Raw genomic sequence first — 19,350 nt, forward strand, 5'->3', positions numbered from 1 at the left:
GTATTTTTACCTTTACTGAGAGCAGCAATTCTGGAGTGGAGGGAGAGAGGCCTCCTGTTGTTCTCAGGAGGGCTCCAGAAAAGGCCAGCGTCTGCTCACTTCTCTTAGCTTTCAGCTGCTCCACTCTGATCATCTTTTTACACAACTTTCACTGCTGCTGCTGCTCTGAACTTGGCAGGGAAAGTGGACCAGTAGGACAGAAAGGCTTCTATATAGGGGATCAAAGGACACAACTGCCCCTGGAAGCCTTTCCTGGATGAATTACAGCCTATGGGGAAGGTAAGACTCTGGAGAACCTCAGTATCCATTTGAGAAGTAGCTTCTTCGCGTGACTGCAGGTGGGACAAGTCAAAGAATATTTGCTTTCTCTACTTTCTGATTGAGTGTAACAACACTGGGGTGTTTTGTTGTCCGTGGAATTCAAGATGAGAATCCAAAAAATAGGATCTCAATTCCTTAGTCGTCTCCCATTCTGGAAAAGAAATCCAGTACACTGGGGTGAAAGAAACAAAAACTGCAACTTTACAAAAAGAATGCTACTTTTATTTTCAAATGCTGTAAAAAGCCTCATATAAATTTTTATAATGCTTCTATGTAACTTTCCCAACCACAACTAATGAAACAGTCTAGGAAAAATATAGCAGTTGCCATTTTGACTCCAAGAACGAGCTGCTGTGAGATCCCGACAGTAAAAGGACAAGGTACAGTGTGTTACACCGCCTGTAATTGCTTGTGTTATTGAGAAAGTGAGAGCACTTCCTAAGCATTACCTGGGCTAGACTGCAGCATTCCCTGCTTGCTGAGCACAGGAGGAATGCCACCCCTGGGGAAGGAGCTGACAGCAGAGCTGTGTGCTGTTCCTGGTGCCCATTCCTGGTGCCCCCTGGCTGAACTCCCCCTGGCAGATAAGGTGCCCTTATCCCAGACTGTCTCCAACGGCTCAGGTGGGGAACGATTGACCTATAAAAATAACACTTCTATAACTCTCCAGCAAGGCAAATTGAACAGTGCAAATGCAGTATCAACAAGATTTGATTTCTGAATGCTGGCAATTTTTTTTTAACTCCTTTTGCACATGAGACAACCTCTGCTGATGTCCTGTACCTAAGGCCACTCACTCATGCTGATTGGAGATGGAACGAAGTGCAAAAGCTCAGCTGCAGTTCCCAATCCAAGCTTCCTCCCCACTTTCAGGGAATTCCAATCCAGAATTTGGATTCAGGCTCTCCACTTCCACTGATGCACTCAAGTTTTCCCTGCTGGAATAGGTAAATGTCCCAGCAAACCTCTGATAACAATTTGCATACACAATTTCACGTTTTAACAAAAGTTTAACAAAACATACTTCCAGAAAATAAATTTTCACATGGTTGCAATCATCAAGCCATTTCAGGATCTTTGGTACTCCAAGAATAAGAAAAATAAATGGCACAGTGACAAACATTGCCAAAGGAAAACACACAACCATCCGAAGGAATCAGACAGAAAAAACAAAATTAAAGATATGTTGCACTTCCATTTTTTTTGAAAGCCAGTGTAGATTAACCTGCTCTTCTCTTTAATCCATTACAGTGTCACAGTTTCACCTTTTAAAAAAACCCCTATCATCCTAAAAGCAGTAGTTAATATTGTTTAACTTGACTTACTGATTAAAATAATGCTATGTTTACAAAAAAAATTTTAAAAACTCAACTACCACAATACAGGAGTTTATGCTAGATAGGCTGCAGGCTGTTTCCTTATGGATATAACTCCTATGTGAGCACTGATATGATTAATCATCTGCAGTTTTAAATTAGTATTGTCTTTAGTGTTGCAAGTAGAAGGGTTGAGCTTTTTCCGGAGTTTGTAAACCAGTGAGTATGTACAGACAGAGTTGTTTAATAGATAGCTTTAAATTAAGTGTGTATTTCTCTGCCCTCCCCTAAGCCCCACAAGAAAAAAAAATCACCAGTATCACTGAGCATTTGCAGTTTCCATGAAACTGAGCTTGTCTCAACAAGTTTGAGCAAAGACTTCTTTGCAGTTAATGGGGTTACTGTGCTCTTCTGAAAGGTGGTGGTTCCAGGAATTCCAATTCCAGAGCACACGGTGCCCCATGGATGAGACTGCAATGAAAATTATTTTGAATAGCAGTGTCCTTTGAGGCCAAGTTTGCATCTCAGGATTTTTTTTTCTCCTGCCTGAGCTTCTCTGTTTTGGAGTCAAGGCCTTAGGAAAGGCATTTCCTTTCCTGAGAAGCCTCAGGAGCTGTTGGGGCACTGGCAGAACAATGCCTGAAAGGTGGATTTAAGTGAGTTATTGTTTTTCTACAGCCTTTAGATGGCCACAGGTTGAGCCTCAGCATTCTGACAAGGCTAAGAACAACACTGGAGAATTTTTAAGGACCTTGCCCCAACAACAGTACAGGGATGTTAATTGGTGTAAGGTCTGGGAAGCAAATCTGGGAGATCAAGGAGCTGTTCCCACCTCAGTCCAGCACTCAGGCAGAAGCTCAGCTTAGCTTTGCTGTAACACTGGATGGGCCTGAGGCAGTGGCTACTTCTCTTTGAGGAGCTGAAGACTGAAACTGTTTGGTATAAACAGTTATACAACAGATACTAGATGCTTCAAGGGAGACAAAACCATGGAGGAAAGGCTGGACCAGGGATCCTGGCTGGATCAGGGAAGAATACCTGCCCATCACAGATGCACAGAAACCTTGCTGGCAAATGGGCTCTTATGCAACACATCAACATCCCATTTTGTTTTTCAGAGCATACAAATAATTCAGAACAGCTGATATCACAGTGCCTAACAGCAATAAATATTTCTCTAATGGCTTTATAGCAGTAGTTCCCATATTGCTACAAAAGTCTGTCCAGTGGAATCTTTCCTGCTGTATGCCAAAACATTCTGTGCTCCACTCAGAGGAGGCTGCAGAGGTTTTAGGGTGCCTTTCACTGGTGTTCAGAGGAGGGAGACAGCAACAGTGACTCTGCTTGTTCAGTCACTGAGGAATTGTTCACTGCTGTACATCTCTTTTGACCAGAAAATGACAGCAGAGACCTCTGCTGTACTGTGACAGATTCAAAGCCCTGCAGATAAGCTGTAAATACAGGCAGAGAAAGTCACCAGTGACCAGATAATTGCAAACAGCTCAGGGAGTACAACTCAGTCCTGACTACTGCTGGGCTGATGAACAAAACCAGATCCTGCACATGGTGGTATTTCTGCTTCTGTTTCCTCTGCCTGGGGAAAGGAGACCTGGCTCGGCTGTCAGGTTGTCACCATCCTGCAGACTGTCCACAAGAACATTTAGGTGGTCCCTGGAAATTGGGCTGCAGGCTCAGCTGATCCCTTCTAATCCCATGGCCATGCCAGGTGGAGATCCTGGAAGAAAAGGAGTCCACTGGAGAGTCTGAATCTAGTGGGACACTCCATTTCCTCTATGTGAGCAGAGGCTGCAATTCTGGAGAGGTTAAAGCAGGATCCTTTCTGCCTGCAGCTGCTCAGGGAGGCAAAAAAAGAAAAAGCACCAATCTGATCACTTCTCTAGAACACATTTTGCACAGAGAGAAAAGAATGTTTGAATTATGTGCAGCTCAAAGATGATCTGCTTCAGAGCAGAAGCAGGAATGCAGTCTTGGAAACTCTGCCATCTCCTCAAAACTTCGTATCAGAACCTTTCCCTTCTGCTAAAAATATTGATACTTTTTACTCAGATTCCTTTTTTCTTCTGAAATTGCCAGCAGGCATCATCACCTCCAACAGCAATACTGCCAATGACCATTTAAAGCAGAAATACCACTAAACAGATCACAGGGAGTGCCTCACTGCCACACACTGCGGGAAAGGGGACAAAAGGGATGATGATGAAGGGCTGATAAAGTCCTGCACTCAGGGCAAGAGAGGGCACGCAGGCCACAAGGAGGCCCAGAGAACACTGCTATTTAAAATAATTCCATGTGCTACACTCATGGGGGATCTGCAGACCACAAATGGAACACCCTTGAGCAACTGCTCAGAGAGGTTTGCAAATGTGGACAGTTTTCTTTATATTGCATATCTAAACCCCACCAGCTGAGCAGTACAACAACAATGCTGCATCAAATGATATGTTTCCCTCCTGGGTGGATTAAATGGTTTACAGTACAAACAAAGCCACAGTACAGAGAGGCATAATTAACCGTTATCCACACGTAGGCAGTGCAGGAAAAGCGATGCACGTTCCTTTTATTCCAGTACCTTTGTATAATAAAGTTAACAAAAATATTCAAATATTAAAAAAAAAAAAAAAAAGGAAAGGAAAAAAAAAGGAAAAAAAAAAGCCAGCTGGCACTGCCAACTAATTCCTGTAGTAGTCCTAGAAATCCTAATCCTGTAGAATTTCCGTGTGTAATCGATGCGCACCAGAGTCGATGTGTTGATAACTAACGCCAAGCGGGCCTGGTGATGCAGCTACCTGAGGTTTGTGTTTGCAATTTCCTTTGGGGGGGGTTGTGTTCTGTTTCACAACTTCCCAGCTTTCATGTAGGAAGGGATGGAGCCACGCTGGGTGAGCCCCTCAAACCTCTTGTAGGTGTAATTGAGGAAAACCCAGTCTTTGGATTTGTAGTCAGGTTCCGTCGTGTTTGGCACTAGAATTCAGAAACAAAAGCAAACACACATTAAAAGAGTTAAACCCAGGCTGCTTCTGAGAGGACTTTTCACAGAGCTAAACAGCCCTGAACTCTTATTTCCTTAGTCAGCAGAAACTCCTGGAAGAAATCCTGTTTCTAATCGGGTCAGTTGCCTTTTATCAATGGTCTGAGTTATAATTTCAGCAGAGAATTCTGAAGCAGAAAAAGGGGGGGGGTTTGTTTTGCCTTTTTAAAAATAATTACGTCTACACAGTCTACCAGGTTTCTATACCTTGACAGAAGCCTCTAACACACCCACAGGATACAGAGTTACAAACCTCATGACATTTCTGATATTCTGATTTTTTAGGTATCTACATGTACAGTACCATTTTCAGTGGGTCTGCAATGCCAAAATAATAAAAATGTTCTTGGCATTATCCAAATATGGACTTAACCAGCTTAGGCACTGGACATGTGTTGCTTTGCATCAAAAGGACAAACTTCCTCACCATTAAATAAAAGCCATTTCAGAAAAAAAATAAACAACAGCTACTGAATAATTCTTATGGCTGTTAACACAGCTACACTTAGCAGACAGCAATTAATCACTGTTAAGCATCTGCCAATCTTCAAGTACCTGAAAACAGTGGGACATGGGACTATTTGTGTGTCACAGAAGCAAGTCTTTTACATATGAAAATTTCCTGTAACTTGCCAAGAGAAATCAACAACTAAAAAAAAAAACCCTGAAGTGATTTACAGAGCAACTCAGGTTCATCAAATACTGCATTAAGTAGTCAACTGTCTGAAAATTCTTACCCACAAATGTCTCAACAATTAGGTTTGGCACAAACCTCAAAAGTCACTGAAGATGAAAAGCAAATCAGTGCATGATGTTTTACCAGAATCTGGATAGACAGACTGCTTGGCAGAAAACTCCACTGCTTTCTGTGCTCACTACCTGTGCAAGCCATTTTTACCTAGAGTTTGGACTCTTAAAATCTCTGGGCTTTGCAGCTATGAAAGATTACAGGTTTACACTCATATTTCAAAGAAAATATAGAGACTTGATCTAGAGACTAACTTGATTGGGGCATCAGAAAAATTAATATAAACAAGAACAAAGGCATCTGTGCAGTATTCGGGCATGTCACAGATGGAGATTTGGCATTTACAATGGCAGTCTCACCTGGCTGTAAAATGTCTGACTCAGGAAATTCATCGAAGTTGGAAGTATCATCAATACTTTTGATTTCTATAGGGATTGCAGCTGGCCTTTCCCTGCAAATAAAGATAAATGCCAGAAGAGTGAATACTGGGAAATGAGACATTAAGTTCCAGTTTTAACTTAGCTTTTTACACTTACAACTTTCCCTAATGCAGAGCACAACGGTTCCACTGAGTGCATCACAGATGAATCTGACTCTCCTGTTTGCTGACACCATGGGGAGATTGTTTGGTTCCCTGTCCCCATTGGTGTCTTCCTGGCAGGCTTGGAGCAAACATCTTTAAGTGAGAGAGCATCCCACACTTATCTGCCACACAGCTATCACCCTGATCTTGTCACCAACCACCACTGTGGTTACCCTGTTTCACAAACCCAGCCCAGCAGGATTGCACTTGCACCCAAAGCTTTACAATTCCAGTGCTGATCAGCCTGGATGGAGCTCATCCAAAACCTTTGGACTGTAGCTCCTCTTTGTGACACTCAGCATCTCTCTCCCAAACCAGGCTGGCTCTGCTTTAGCACCTCCACAGTCAGGGAGCCCTTGAAGGAGTTCTAAGGTGGCTTTTGAAAATGCCCAAGGAATCTGTGCCAGCAAAACGTTCACACTGGGACACAGCACTGTGGGAAAGGCAGTGATTTACACCTGCAAACTCACCACAGTTCTAATTACTACACTTACAATTAAATCCACTGCCACCCTACAACCATTTCTTTCCATTCTGGGCAGTCTGGAACAATCTGAGGTATCTCAAGTCAGTTAAACTCTGACTGTTTCTATGCATGTCAGCAAGGACAGAAAACCTTCAGTGTCACCTCCCTACTACCAGTAGCTGCCTTTGAAAATGAAAGATAAATTGGAAAAAATTGTCCTTGACATCACACTGCATGAAATTCTTGCTTTCATGGCTTTTATTCTCCCTGTAAAACATATGTGTATATACATACCTGATATGGCCCCAGTCTACTCCTTCAAAAAATGGATGACTTTTTATTTCCTCTACTCCATTGCTACCAATTCTGTTTTCTGAGTCAATACAAAACCTGGAAAAGGGGAAAAAACAAAGTGAATGTTACGATAAATTCCAACAGAAGCAACAGTATCCAGTATCAAGAATTTCAACAAGTTCTGTCAAATTGTTCCACCACTAATATCAAAGTAACATCAAAGCAGCCCATTGCATCTGAGAGAGAAGGGAAACAGTAGAAGCAGAACATTGTTAAATCCTGAAACAAAAAGCTATGATGCCAGTAACTGACACCTTTTCTAAACTGCTGCATCCCCATCTTCCATGTTTGTGAAAAGTTGCTACATGTTCTGGTCCTGCAAGATCACTTTGCAATGGAGGCTTAAGTCCCTACTACTGAGAACTGCCCTAGCATGCTCTCAACTATTTTAAATGAACATCCCTGTCTCACAGTCAAACTAAGAATAGATATACTTAGTAAATCAGGACTGCTCTCTGATGTCTTATTTTGGAATCCCAGTGAGCCAGCCCATTCCAAGCGTTCTCCCCCTTCCCTCTCTTCAGAAGTGCAGGTGGTGCAAAGACCCTGAGCCTGTTTCTGATACAGCCCTGCTGCGTAACCTCAGCTCAGACCCCACAAGAAATTGTCAGTTTATGAGAAGCAGCCATGAAATAGCAGGAAGAAAAAGAGACACAGGATTGGTGAGATGGGGACTGTTACCTGCTCCAGCAGACCAGAAGGAAAAGCCTAAAATCCTAAAGAAGGAAAAGAGGCAGGTGGAAGCTCTCTGACAGCAACTCAGTGACCTCAGGGATTTGTTCCAGGGAAAAGCAGAGGCTGACCCTTCTCCTCTGGACTGGAAAAGCCTTTCAAGTATCTCATCCAGGAGATGGGAATACCAACATTTGCCTAGGAATTCAATAAATCCCAGCATCTTCTGCATGTGTAGCACAGCAGGTTAGGCAATAAACTGTACACAATTATAAATTAAAGTTCTTTTGCTTGTAGCTGGGTGTCACTGGGGAAGAAAACCTGCCTGTATTTGTATTGCAGCCCAGCAGGCTGGGTGGTGCCAAGGACTAACAACAGACCTCAAACCTGTAACAACACTCAGCCACAGGATTTGTCAGGCTTTGTCTGAACTTGAGCTTGTTTTAGTTTGGATTTATCTCTATCCATAGCCCTTTAGCTTTATCTGCATCTCTCTTTAAGCTAGAACACACATTGCCTAACTTCTCCAATCTGTAATGGACAAAGTACCCAAAATGCCCAAGGTGGTTGCTGTCCAGCCTGTTTTGACCTCATTTTAATAGATTACCTATAACTATGATGTTTTACCCCAGTTTTAACCCTTCTACTTGTGGAGGCAATGATAAATTCAAGTAGTCATTGTGTAAGTAGATGCATGAGCAACACATGCTAACAAATACACTGAAATCTCTAAAAATTCCCCAAACACAGCCAGGACTGAGGAGGAAAAAATCCTCAGCAGTAACGCTCTACTCTCTTCAGCAGAGAACTTGGGATGCTGACAAGGAAGGTTGAGCAGAACAGTAGAGAAATAGATACTGAAAATGCAATATTAACTGCTTGACACAGACTTATTTGTGAGGATTAGCGACAATTCAATTATTTGAGCTGTTAGTATCACTAGCTGGATGCAGGATAACTGCCTCTTGTATTTGTTATGTTTTTGTAGTTACTGGAGCACTGCTGGAACTAACTATAAATTCTAGTTTTGCAAAGCACATTCCCCTTTTTGCCTGTAACAATATTATATAAAGCTATAACATTAGCTTTGAAAAGAAAAAAGAGCAAAAAAATATCAAAACCAAAAGCAATGTGCCCCCCAAACCCTTCCAGGATAAGAGAGCCATTTCTGCCTGACTTTGTCTCCAAAACCCTCACAAAAACATCAATGCAAACTAAAAATTGGCATTTTGAAAGAAGTCAGTAAATCCAAAACTTCCCAAGATTTCTGTTCAGTGCATTAAATACTGGTGAGTGGTTATTTTCTTGCCACCTCAGAGAAGAAAAAAATTCTGTGTTGATCACTTTATTTTTGGTCTGCTCTGTTTCTCCTTATACCATGGTACAAATCAAGATCATTCCACCTTATTCCTTCATGTTAAACAAATGGCAAAGGGAAAAAGACTTTACAAATCCATCAAGGACAGCGACAGAAGAAACCAGCCTTTCCTCCAACATAAAGCTTCCTTCACACACAACAGGAATTTCCCCTGATGGAAGATGACCCTGGCTGGGCAAGAGGCCAGAACTGGGTTTTTCTTACTGACCTTAGAATTAAATCCTTTGCTTTCTCTGAAATGGGCACCTCTGGAGGAAATACCAACGTTTCTTTCCAGTTCATAACTTTCCTGTAAGTCTCTTGTGGCGTTTCTGAGCAGAAAGGTGGATACCCTGCACAAACAAACAAAAAAATAATAAACTTTTTCCAGGAGAGCAGAGACCTGGGCCTCTGCTTTTGTCACTGGGACTCCCAAATATAACAAATACTAGCCAGAGGTTTTCTCTTCTGAACAAATGGTTCTGTTACCTTTGAACAACTCTTAAGTTGGGGTTTTTAACATACCTATTAGCATTTCATACATAATCACTCCCAAGGACCACCAGTCACACAGCTTGTTGTACCCAGTCTGCATAAACACTTCTGGAGCAATATAGTCTGGGGTTCCCACAGTAGAATATGCCTGGAAAAAAAAGAATTATCTCTTTAAAAGAGAAATACTGTGGTTTTACATTTTGCAATACTTTTTCCTGGGGATTTACACAGAGGATATTATTTGTTTGGGTGAGCAAGAATGCTTAATGTGAGAATTCACAGGAACTCAAGTCCCAAGAACATTATTATTTTATATTAATAAACACAGAGAACCTCAAAAATAAATGGAAATCATCCTCTTTAAACATGATGAAATCATAGAATATTGCAACTGCAATATCAGAAGGTCATCTTAGCTTAAGTTTCAGGTAGCTGCATTACAAAAATACCCAAGAAGTCCTATTGTTATGGTCTTTGTTTATTTTTAAAGGCATAATCAGTGGTAGATTCCCAGGTGTGACACTCATGATACACAAGCCATGTACTGGGAATTTCTCTTTACTGATGAAAAATCTTCCACGGGGCAGGAGGGAGAGAAAAAACCAAAATCCAACAAAAAAACCTTAAAAGAACAAAAAAGTCCCCCAAAAGTAGTTTTGCCACAAAAATATTTTACTTTCATTTGTCTGACCATAAAGAAACACTTTGATTGAACAGACCCGAGATATTTAGGATTGAACCAATGGAAAACTGAAAATGTGGCTCCTTTTCCTACACTGTTGATGCAAGTTGTCATTTTGGCCTTTTATTGCCTCTGTGGGGCTGTTCTTCACCACACAGTTCTGCCACATCAGTCTTTACTGGACTTGAGAGAAATCCTTTTTGGGATCTAATTCCAGGCTGGAATAAGGCTGTGAAATACAGCCCCACGAGGCAGTGTGGTGGCTGCAATGTAATCTCATTTTGTCTCATAAGGAAAGAAGAGACCACCCGAAAGCTTTTGGGGAATACTGCAGTGGATCACTTTTAAAAAAGGGCCTGGAAAAATAAAGGGTTCCAAAATTTGACAGCTGAGGTTTTTTTGGTGAAAATCATGGGCAGGGAGGGAGGTCTGAAATGCCATGGCTGACAGACACTTTGCTTTGGTTCAGTTTATGCCACAAGTCCCCCATTGTGTGACCGCTCCTCACCACAAACCCAGGCTGGAGCACTCCAGCACCAGCACCCTCCCACAGCCTTTCCACCACACTCCTGTTCAGCAGAATGAGCTCTCTGAAAAGGAATCCTGCAGCCACGCCTCTGCTTGTGACTGAGCTGCAGGAATCAGAGCCAGGAGTCCACACTGTCCACACCAGGCCAGTGCTGCAGAGAGCCCCAGACACAGCTTGGCCAGGGGCTGAGGACACCTGAGGGCTTGGGCCAGATGCGCACGAGGCAAACAAAGGCATAGAGAAGAGCAGGGTCTGCTATTCCAACCTGGACCCCCTTCTTTTGAGTTATTTGTGATTTTGGGAGCTTGTAGAGAGCCACATATGAGGGCCTTGCAGGTTTTAAAATCCAGGAGCATTAGCACTGAGTTTTAACACTTTCTGTAACTAGTTTAAAAGCAATCCCAGAATTATATGTTATTTAATTAACTCACCAGCTGTCGCCTGTTCTTCTTCCATGTTTCTGCTTTCCTCTTTGAGTTCATATTCTGAAATGCTAATTTACAAAGCAGTTATTAAATAACAAGTGTATTTGTGAGAATTAAGAGAAAAGATTTATAGGGCTCCAGTTTTAAATAACTATTTTTTATATTTAGAACCCTAGTCTAGAAACAAATACTTGATTATAACTGAAAATGGGAGCATGAGAATAACTATTGTCCAATGCACAGCTGAAACTCATGTACGTAGGACACATATCAGCAATTCTAAATTAGAACCTGCTAAAATTTTTAGATCAGCTTCTGAAAAGTTTCATGAGACTGTCACTGACTTCAGTCCTTTTGGCACATGGAACCCATGCTCCTCCTGAAAGAGCAGTTCTGTAACTTCACCAACATTATGAAAAATACATTAAAATATAGATACCTTACATTGTGTGTGTTCATATCTGCGTATGAACGTGCAAATACACATGACCACTGCAGAAATCATCATTTCTTGTCTGTGAAAGGCTCCCATGACCCAGGGAACAAGCATTTCCAGTTTTCCAATTAAATGCAATCAGCCTGCCCCATCTTGCTTATCCCAGCAGAAACACAGGTACAATGTACAGCTCCAGCTCAAAACCATTTACATGTTAAACTAGGACAGCTCATACTCACAGAAGTCACTTGGGGGGTTGTGTGTGAGGTTCCTGTAGAACTCTGTTCTGTGGGCTTTCTTTAAACCTGTGCAGAGCCCAAAATCAGACAGCTTTACATGACCCTAAAAAAACAGAGAACACAAAACCATTACTTAGATAGGTAGTGCTTGAAAAAAAAAAAAAAAAAGAGTTTTAATCACTGCACATGCCCTCTCAGGCCATGATGGACTGGCACAGGACAAGCAGGGAAGCAAACACTGAACCTTGGTGTACTGGAAGGGTCTGTTTTCTCTCCAACAGGCTATGGCCTCCCACAAATGGTTATATCTACAATTTCCCAATAGCTGAGGGCAGCTACTTTGCCTGGTTTTGTTTTGAACTGGATACCACTGTGACTGAGAAAGCCTCAGGACAAAATTCCTTTGCTTTGTTTTGATAGTAACCTTGGCTTTAATCAGGTTTCCAGACATCAGTGCAAATAGAACCCATCAAACCTGACAGACCTGTGCATGCTGTGATAATGCCTGGCCTCCATGATCTTAAAGATCTTCTCCAACCTAGATAATTCCATGATTTGGTGATGTTTTCTGGGTGCACTTCATGGCCAGCATGGTCAGTCTAACTGAGGGAGTTTCCACAAGTGAGTGGGTGATGAAATAAATGGAACTGTTGAAATTGAACATTTAGCGTTGTCTGAATTGTCCCCAGCTACTTCAAGGTGCATGAAAGGAATGATGCACCTTTTAATGTGTCTGAATATCAGCATCTGGTCACCCTGAGTGGGTTTTGTCCCTTAAAAGCCTTGCCTTAAATTGGTTAAAAGGTTTCTGAGTAAGATTTGCCTTTGTTTAAACATACTGGTGTTCTCCAAGGAAAATACATTGGGCACTCCCTGCCTTCCCTCAGCCAGTTTAAACCTGTGGGGTGGCACCAGTGGCTCTCACTGCTCCTCAGCAGGATGTGCAGCCTGGGATCTTGGAAGCACCAGCAGTTGGTGAGCCCAGTACATGCCTTGGCATCCAGCAGGAGATTGTCTGGCTTGATGTCCCTGTGGATAAATCCCAACTGGTGAATGGCATCGATGGCCAACACAGTCTCAGAAATGTAAAACTGGGTCTCCTCCTCTGATAAAGTGTCCTTCTTCATTAGTAAGGTCATCATGTCACCTCATCAAAGAGAAGAAAATACAGCTTAGGGATCAGAACATTTTCAATCACAAAACTGGGGTAAAAAACCCCAGTAGAATCTAAATTTAACCTTGTAACTGGCCTTATAGTTACTAATCATAAAACTATTACTCCAAGGACCTACAAACCCAACTTACTTTTTTTAGCTGAAAATTCTTAACAGGAATTTTAATTGAACAGCCTGGGAAAATACAGTGGATTTTTACACACATTAAATTTATTGCACAAACTGTTTGAGCAAGGGCTTTTCTTCTGGTTTATTTTTACTGTTAACAGCCTCAGTCATAGAAAGCAGAAATTTCTATTAGAATAATTACTTAATTCAAGTCTATTTAATACCCCTTTAAGCTTTTTCCTTCCCCTAAAAACCAGGAATGGTCATATGACTGGAATTTCTTTTAAAAGAGTGTTAACAAGTTTATTTTCACAAATTATACACCATGTTTTTATCTAATATTTTGTAAAGCTACCAACAAAAGCTAAGGAAGAAGTACCTGTATCACCTGATGCCACAGCACCCAGCTTACCTCCAGGTAAAAACTCCATGATCAGGTAAAGGTTTCTTTTATCCTGGAAGCTGTAAAACATTTTCACTACCCAGGCTCCATCTGCTTCAACCAAAATATCTCTTTCTGCTCTGATATGGGCCACCTAAAATTTTAAAAAAATTATTATTATTAAAGGGCAAATATTTAAATATTTAAACGAGGAACATCACATTACACTCCTAGCCCTACAGCATATTTTCATGACCTTTAGCAAAGGAACTATTTTTCTAGCTCTTTCCATACATTTTCCATTATTTTTTACAAGATCCTAGGGTTTCTCTAGAAACACAAAGCACAGCTTGTTAAGCTGGTTCTGTTTCTTAGAAAGAACTGACAAAGCTTGGTGGAAAAAGTGCAAGTGAGTTCAGGAACATCTGACCTTGCTCAGGGTATTCCAGTTCCAGCTAAGGTTTTGGAAAATATATGGAAAGCTGCTACCCCATAAGAATAATGGAGATTGGGTGGAGAGGTGTGTGTTTTCACTACAATATACCCTAATCCTGGAGGAAAAATTAAAGACATATGCATGGAAAAATACTTCTTGACAGACGTAAGAAAAGCAGCCAACAGTCTTCTGCATCTGTTCCCCAGTTCTACTGGTGAGGAACATCTTCCCATGAATCTTGTCAGAGGGCTGCATGGGGCAAAGGTTCTCCCTCTGCAGGAGACACTCCAGCCTGGATTTATCTGGCTTTATTTAGTCTCATTAGAAAGTATTTCTTTCCACCCTCGACTCCTCAATGCAGCTCTAAAATACAACAGGAAAACTTTGCTTAAAAATAGCCTGGATTTCTCCCAGTGCCACTAGGCTTGGAAAAAAATACTAGAAGATTTATTTTTTTTACTTGTGTCCTCTGTTGCCTCTGCATGGAACAAGGCAGGCTATGAAAATTCTGTCAGATAAACACTGGCCAGTGAAGGTCACTGTCCCAAACTGAACGTAGAGCGTGAGCTCAGACTCCTTCCCACATCAGGTTCTGAAATGGGGGCAGCACCACACAAATCCTGGCTGCTCTGCACACCCTGCTGCTCCTCTGGTTCCCTAAATTCAGGGCATGGGCTGCAGGAGACAAAATTATCCGTGTCAGGAAAAAAAAAAAAAGTACCACTACTGCAAGGAAATGATGTGCAAATGATGGGTAAGGTTTGGCTAGTATGAAAAAAGTCCTCTTTTATCTCCTGAGACAGCCACCCTTGATTTCTTTGCTTTGTGATGCTAAAGTACTTCCTGTATCCTCACAGTGAATTGCTAGCTAAAAAGTAAAAGCAAAAAAAAAAAAAAATCAAAACTAATAATGCCCCAACAAGATTAACCCAACTATAAAGCAAACCCAAGGAGGACAATGCTGATGAACAATGTGATTTCTGCTGGTTTTCTTTAAAAGAAAACATCAAATACCTCCATTTTTAATTTGGCACAGGATTACTTTTCCCGAAGTACTTTCCTTGAAATGCAGTTTTACAGATTCAGTACTATAAGCTCCGTGTTGATAAGGGGAGAAAAAGAAAATCTTTGTCACTGTTCCAAACTGCTTGTAAATAAAGTATTTTTTAAATGCAGTTGCATGACCTTATTTATTTCCTAACTCCTGCTGCTTTTTTGCTGTGGTAGCAACACCATAGACCCTTTGGACTTCCAGCCCATTGCATGGGTTTTCAAAGGTGGAAAACATTGTCTAGAAAGGTTAAGTTTGAAATTTAGGGGACTTATAGATCACAAACCTGCTCTTTCTCCAGCATATCTGCTTTTCTCAGTATCTTCATTGCATAAATGTGACCTGTGTCCTTCTTCTGCACGAGGCGGACCTTTACCAAGAGAGAGAACCCAGTCAGTCTTCTCTGCCTCAGAAATCCACTGGAACACTCCCAATTGCCAGGTATGGAAAAGTTCTCTTGTTAAACATTTCAAAACATATTTCAGTATGTTAAATATTGAAAAAGGAATTATTCTGCACCATGTACAACACTAACAAGGAACAGTTTCTGTTTAAGGAAAAGTCAGTAGGCACAGTGAATTCCGGATAGCTTGGACTGTGTATGTTAAAATTCAGGAGGAGAAACAACTGATGCGACAGAGGGCAGAAAGGAGGTTTATCAAGAGAGGCTGTGCCACTGCAAATCCGTAATTGCAGAGGGCCATGTGGGCAACATCAGTGTGGGAAGCCATGGGCAACTAATGCATGTGATTAATCACCACCACACTTATCACACTTGGAGAATGGCACACATAGCTGCCGTTCTGCAATAAAACAATTCATTAAGTTGCAATTACAATGTTTCATTACAGTGGTCAATCCCATTTTAATCTCCTGTTCAAGGAAGAATGCCACAAACCTCCCCAAATGCTCCTCTTCCTATGACTTTCAAGGACTCAAAGTCATCCAAGCCGAGCCTGGTCCTCTTGAGCCGCAGGAACTCCGTTTCCTTGCGAGCGTGCTGTGACCTGCGCAGCTTTTTCTGAGGACACAGGCACAGGAATTGTCAGTCATGTGGCAGAAGACAGTCAAGATATGCACCCTCCCCTCCTGGGAAGTTCTCTGTAATCCCAACAGGAGAAGGACTTCTCCTTCTACATTTCTTTCTGAATTTCTCAAAGTATAATCCTCGAGTATGGTCTTTTCTATAGAAGCCTCAGGCACAGTTTCACCTTTTTTTTTTTTTTTTTTGTGGGAGGTGGTATTTTATTTTTATTACTTGGTTATTTAAAAAAAAGAAAAATTATGAAGAAAAGCTATCATACTGGTCCAAACAAAGTGTACCAGTCCCAAGGCCAAAGTCACTGCCTGAGGCAAGGACTCTTCATTTTGGGCAGTGTGAAGGATCAATAAAAGCTGAAACTTGTACCCCAAGTGATGACAGGCAACAAGGAGCATAGCAAGCAGCAGAGGCCCTGGTTACAGATCTACAACAAAATCCATTTGGTTTACAGCAGGCAAACAACCAATTCTGAAAGAAAAATCTGTCCAAATGCCATAATCTATTTTGTCTGACGAAAATGTCACCGGGATTCACCCCAAGAGAAGACAGATGCTCCACCCAAAGATGCTGAGAGCTCAGAGTCTGCTAAGGAAGTTCCTGGATCGGGCACCTGCCAGACTCCGTGATGGGATTACAGCATCCTTTAAAGCCACAAGATGGCAATACACACCCACATTCATTTTCCCACTTCTCAGTAGTTACAGCAGCCACAAAAAATCCAGAAGGACTGAGACACTCTTCCTACTTATTTCCCAGCCTATCCTGAAGGCAGACATGGTGTAATGGACCTCAGAAAAGCAACTTATTGGCCAAAGTTCTGCGAGGTGGCAACCAGACTGAGATCCCTCCTCATCTGTGTCCAAAAGGAGCAAAGGTGTGATGGTTTATTGTTTAAATCAAGAAAAAACAGGTCAGCATTTTGCTTTCTACCCATTTCTAACCACATGCCACTTTTTTTTCCTTGCCAAATACAACAGCAAACAATCTCAATCTCTGTAAAGCTTGCTAGCTATTTGCTGTGGCCATGTCTCATCAGAACTACAGGTAGCATGAAAAGCCTTGGACAGCTATTGCAAATATCAGTCAAGCATATTCCCAGCTTCCCTAACAAACAGTTTATTAACAGGGGCAACACTCATGTACAAAATAAAACCTTCTGACATTCCGGCTGATGCTTCTGTGAGCTCTTCAAATGCCCATCCGAAGCAGTGGGACAAAAGCAAAGCAGTTTGTAAGGTTACTTAAGCAGTATTTACCTCCTCATCTGCAAGGCCTTCCTCTTCCATAGCCACTTCCAGCTTCTTCTGTCTGCCAAAGAGAGAAACAGGGGATCACACCTTTTATTATTTATTAAAACCAAACACAACACCACAGCAAGTCAACACCTTTGCTTCACATACTCCAAGTACTGAAGAATTTGCCTCAGATGGAAATTTGAAGGCAGACAGCCCCACTCCACCCAGTTACACATTTGTGAACAAAGCTGAGGAAAATGTAGAAGCAAATTTAAGCACATGCTTATGTATTTGCAGAATCGGGCATCCAGCATATATGAAGAAGTATGTCATTAGAGTGATTATATCTTATTGAACTAAGGCTGTTTTTATCAATTAGGATTACAAACAGAATAAAATTGGGGTTTTTTTCACCATTTCTATCTCAGCTTCATCTCCCACACACCAGCCACCATCCCCTCAGCTCCAGCTTCCATCCCCTCTGTGTGACAACCTCCCCCTCAAGTCACACACCCGGTCCTGTCCCCCTTCCTTCCATGCCAACTAAACTCTACCCCCTGGATGCACCACCCTCTCCTTCCCAGTGTCCTGCCCAGGCCAGGGCTCACAGCTCCAAGTCTTCCACCAGTGCCATGCCAGGCTGGGAGGCTCTGAGAGGGGAGCAAAGCCTGGGAATACCCCACAGGTGGCAGGGGGTCAGCACATGGCAATGTGGCTGCAGGACCTCTTTCTGTCCACCCACAGGATGCTCCTTTACAGCTGCCAGGGTGCAGCTTTCTGAAGGCTGGTTACCCCCTGCAGCAGGCAAGAATTCAAAGGCTTGAAGCCAGGCTGCTGGCGCCTTTCTGCACTTTGGGAAGTACAGCAGGATCCTCTAAATTACAGGCCCTTGATAGACAGTCTATTCTCCTAACTAGAAGCAACTCCATTACATGGAATAATGACTAAATATGATGAAGAGAGAAACCCTGCTGCTTGACTGAAAACCCTTCAATTAAAAACATATTACCAGGGGAATGATAATTTCACACACTAATGACAATCCAACACAACATTCATTATAATCAAACACTTGGTGCTTTGACACCTAATTCAAGTGGCACTTCACACCTCAGAGCCAGGACTGGGCACTGCTGGGAGAAGCTGAGTGGTGATGACCATCCCATACTCCCATGCAAGGAGTACCAGGCAGCACCATCCAAGCAAAATTAACAGATGGGGATTACATTATCCCCAAAAGTCTTCCTGCCCACCTGAGAGCTCTCAAACCCTCCATCATGAACCCCTTATTTCTCTGCTGCCACTTATTTCCACACCAGCTCTTTGCCTCCTTTCCTTACCGCATCACCCCATCAAAAACCTCTCAGCCCTGTTCCCTATCTCCTACACACTCCCTCCTGCAGGGTTTGGGAGTCTTGGCATGAGCTCCATGGTGCAGAGCAGGAACAGACACCACAAGCCAATCATTACCCCAAACCAAGCTCCCACCCCTCAGCTGCTCTGCAGAGTTCATTCCCTGGGGCACAGGCAGAGGAATCAGAGGTCCTCAACCTCGCAAAGAAGAAGAAACCTCACATGTACTGCAAAATAACACCCTGCACAGAGCAGTTTCCACAAAATAACTGATGAGGAGGTGAATTGCATGAAAACATCAGAAGTGGATCTCCTTAACCACTCAGTGACTGGAATGTTCACAGGTTCCCCCCAAAGACAGCCTGTGCCCTCTAGGAATTCACTCCCTGCCACCACATACAGAAAAACTTCCCATAGCTGTCCCATCCCTAGGGACTGAAGTGCCCCTGAACAGACAGCAAGAAAAGCTGCAGAGGGGTGAGAGGAAGCAGAGGCAGTACCTGGTTTCCCTCTCCTCGTGCTGTATAATCAGGTTGCTGTAGAAGTTCTCCAGTGTGAGTTTGGCCACCGTCACTCTCTCCCGGGTGTGGTTACTCATGGGAAAGGATGTTGTAGTCCCTGCAGTCATCGCCATGGTAACATGTACTGAAACAGAGCAGGTCAAATCATTACTCGCTTCAAAAAGAAAATTAAAAAAATATATATTCCTCTTCCCCACTCTCCATCTCCAAATCCTTAGGCACTCCAGAATTCGCAGTAAAGGCACTGTTCTTTAGATATAAGAAACTCTATTAAAAGCCGCCTTATAAAATTAACCCAAGATAGCAGTAGGATGTGCTACCCACTCTCTAAAAAATAACAACGTGTTGGCAAAACAAAGAGTGAATCACAGCAAA

General features: G+C 42.3%; 1 protein-coding gene across 1 annotated transcript; it reads right to left on the minus strand.

Moving 5' to 3' along the window:
* Positions 1 to 4,473: 4,473 nt before the first annotated feature.
* STK38L (serine/threonine kinase 38 like) lies at positions 4,474 to 19,099 on the minus strand. The gene is made up of 13 exons (XM_068190725.1): positions 18,955 to 19,099; positions 17,123 to 17,174; positions 15,723 to 15,845; positions 15,111 to 15,194; positions 13,368 to 13,491; positions 12,665 to 12,819; positions 11,673 to 11,775; positions 11,004 to 11,065; positions 9,392 to 9,509; positions 9,096 to 9,219; positions 6,778 to 6,873; positions 5,794 to 5,885; positions 4,474 to 4,619 (listed from the first exon to the last, which is right to left on the minus strand). The coding sequence occupies exons 1-13, from the start codon at positions 19,086 to 19,088 to the stop codon at positions 4,492 to 4,494; spliced, it is 1,395 nt and encodes a 464-aa protein (XP_068046826.1). The 5' UTR covers positions 19,089 to 19,099; the 3' UTR covers positions 4,474 to 4,491.
* Between the last annotated feature and the right edge of the window lie 251 nt (positions 19,100 to 19,350).

This window comes from Anomalospiza imberbis, chromosome 5 (genome assembly GCF_031753505.1).
Source record: "Anomalospiza imberbis isolate Cuckoo-Finch-1a 21T00152 chromosome 5, ASM3175350v1, whole genome shotgun sequence".
NCBI lineage: Eukaryota > Metazoa > Chordata > Aves > Passeriformes > Viduidae > Anomalospiza > Anomalospiza imberbis.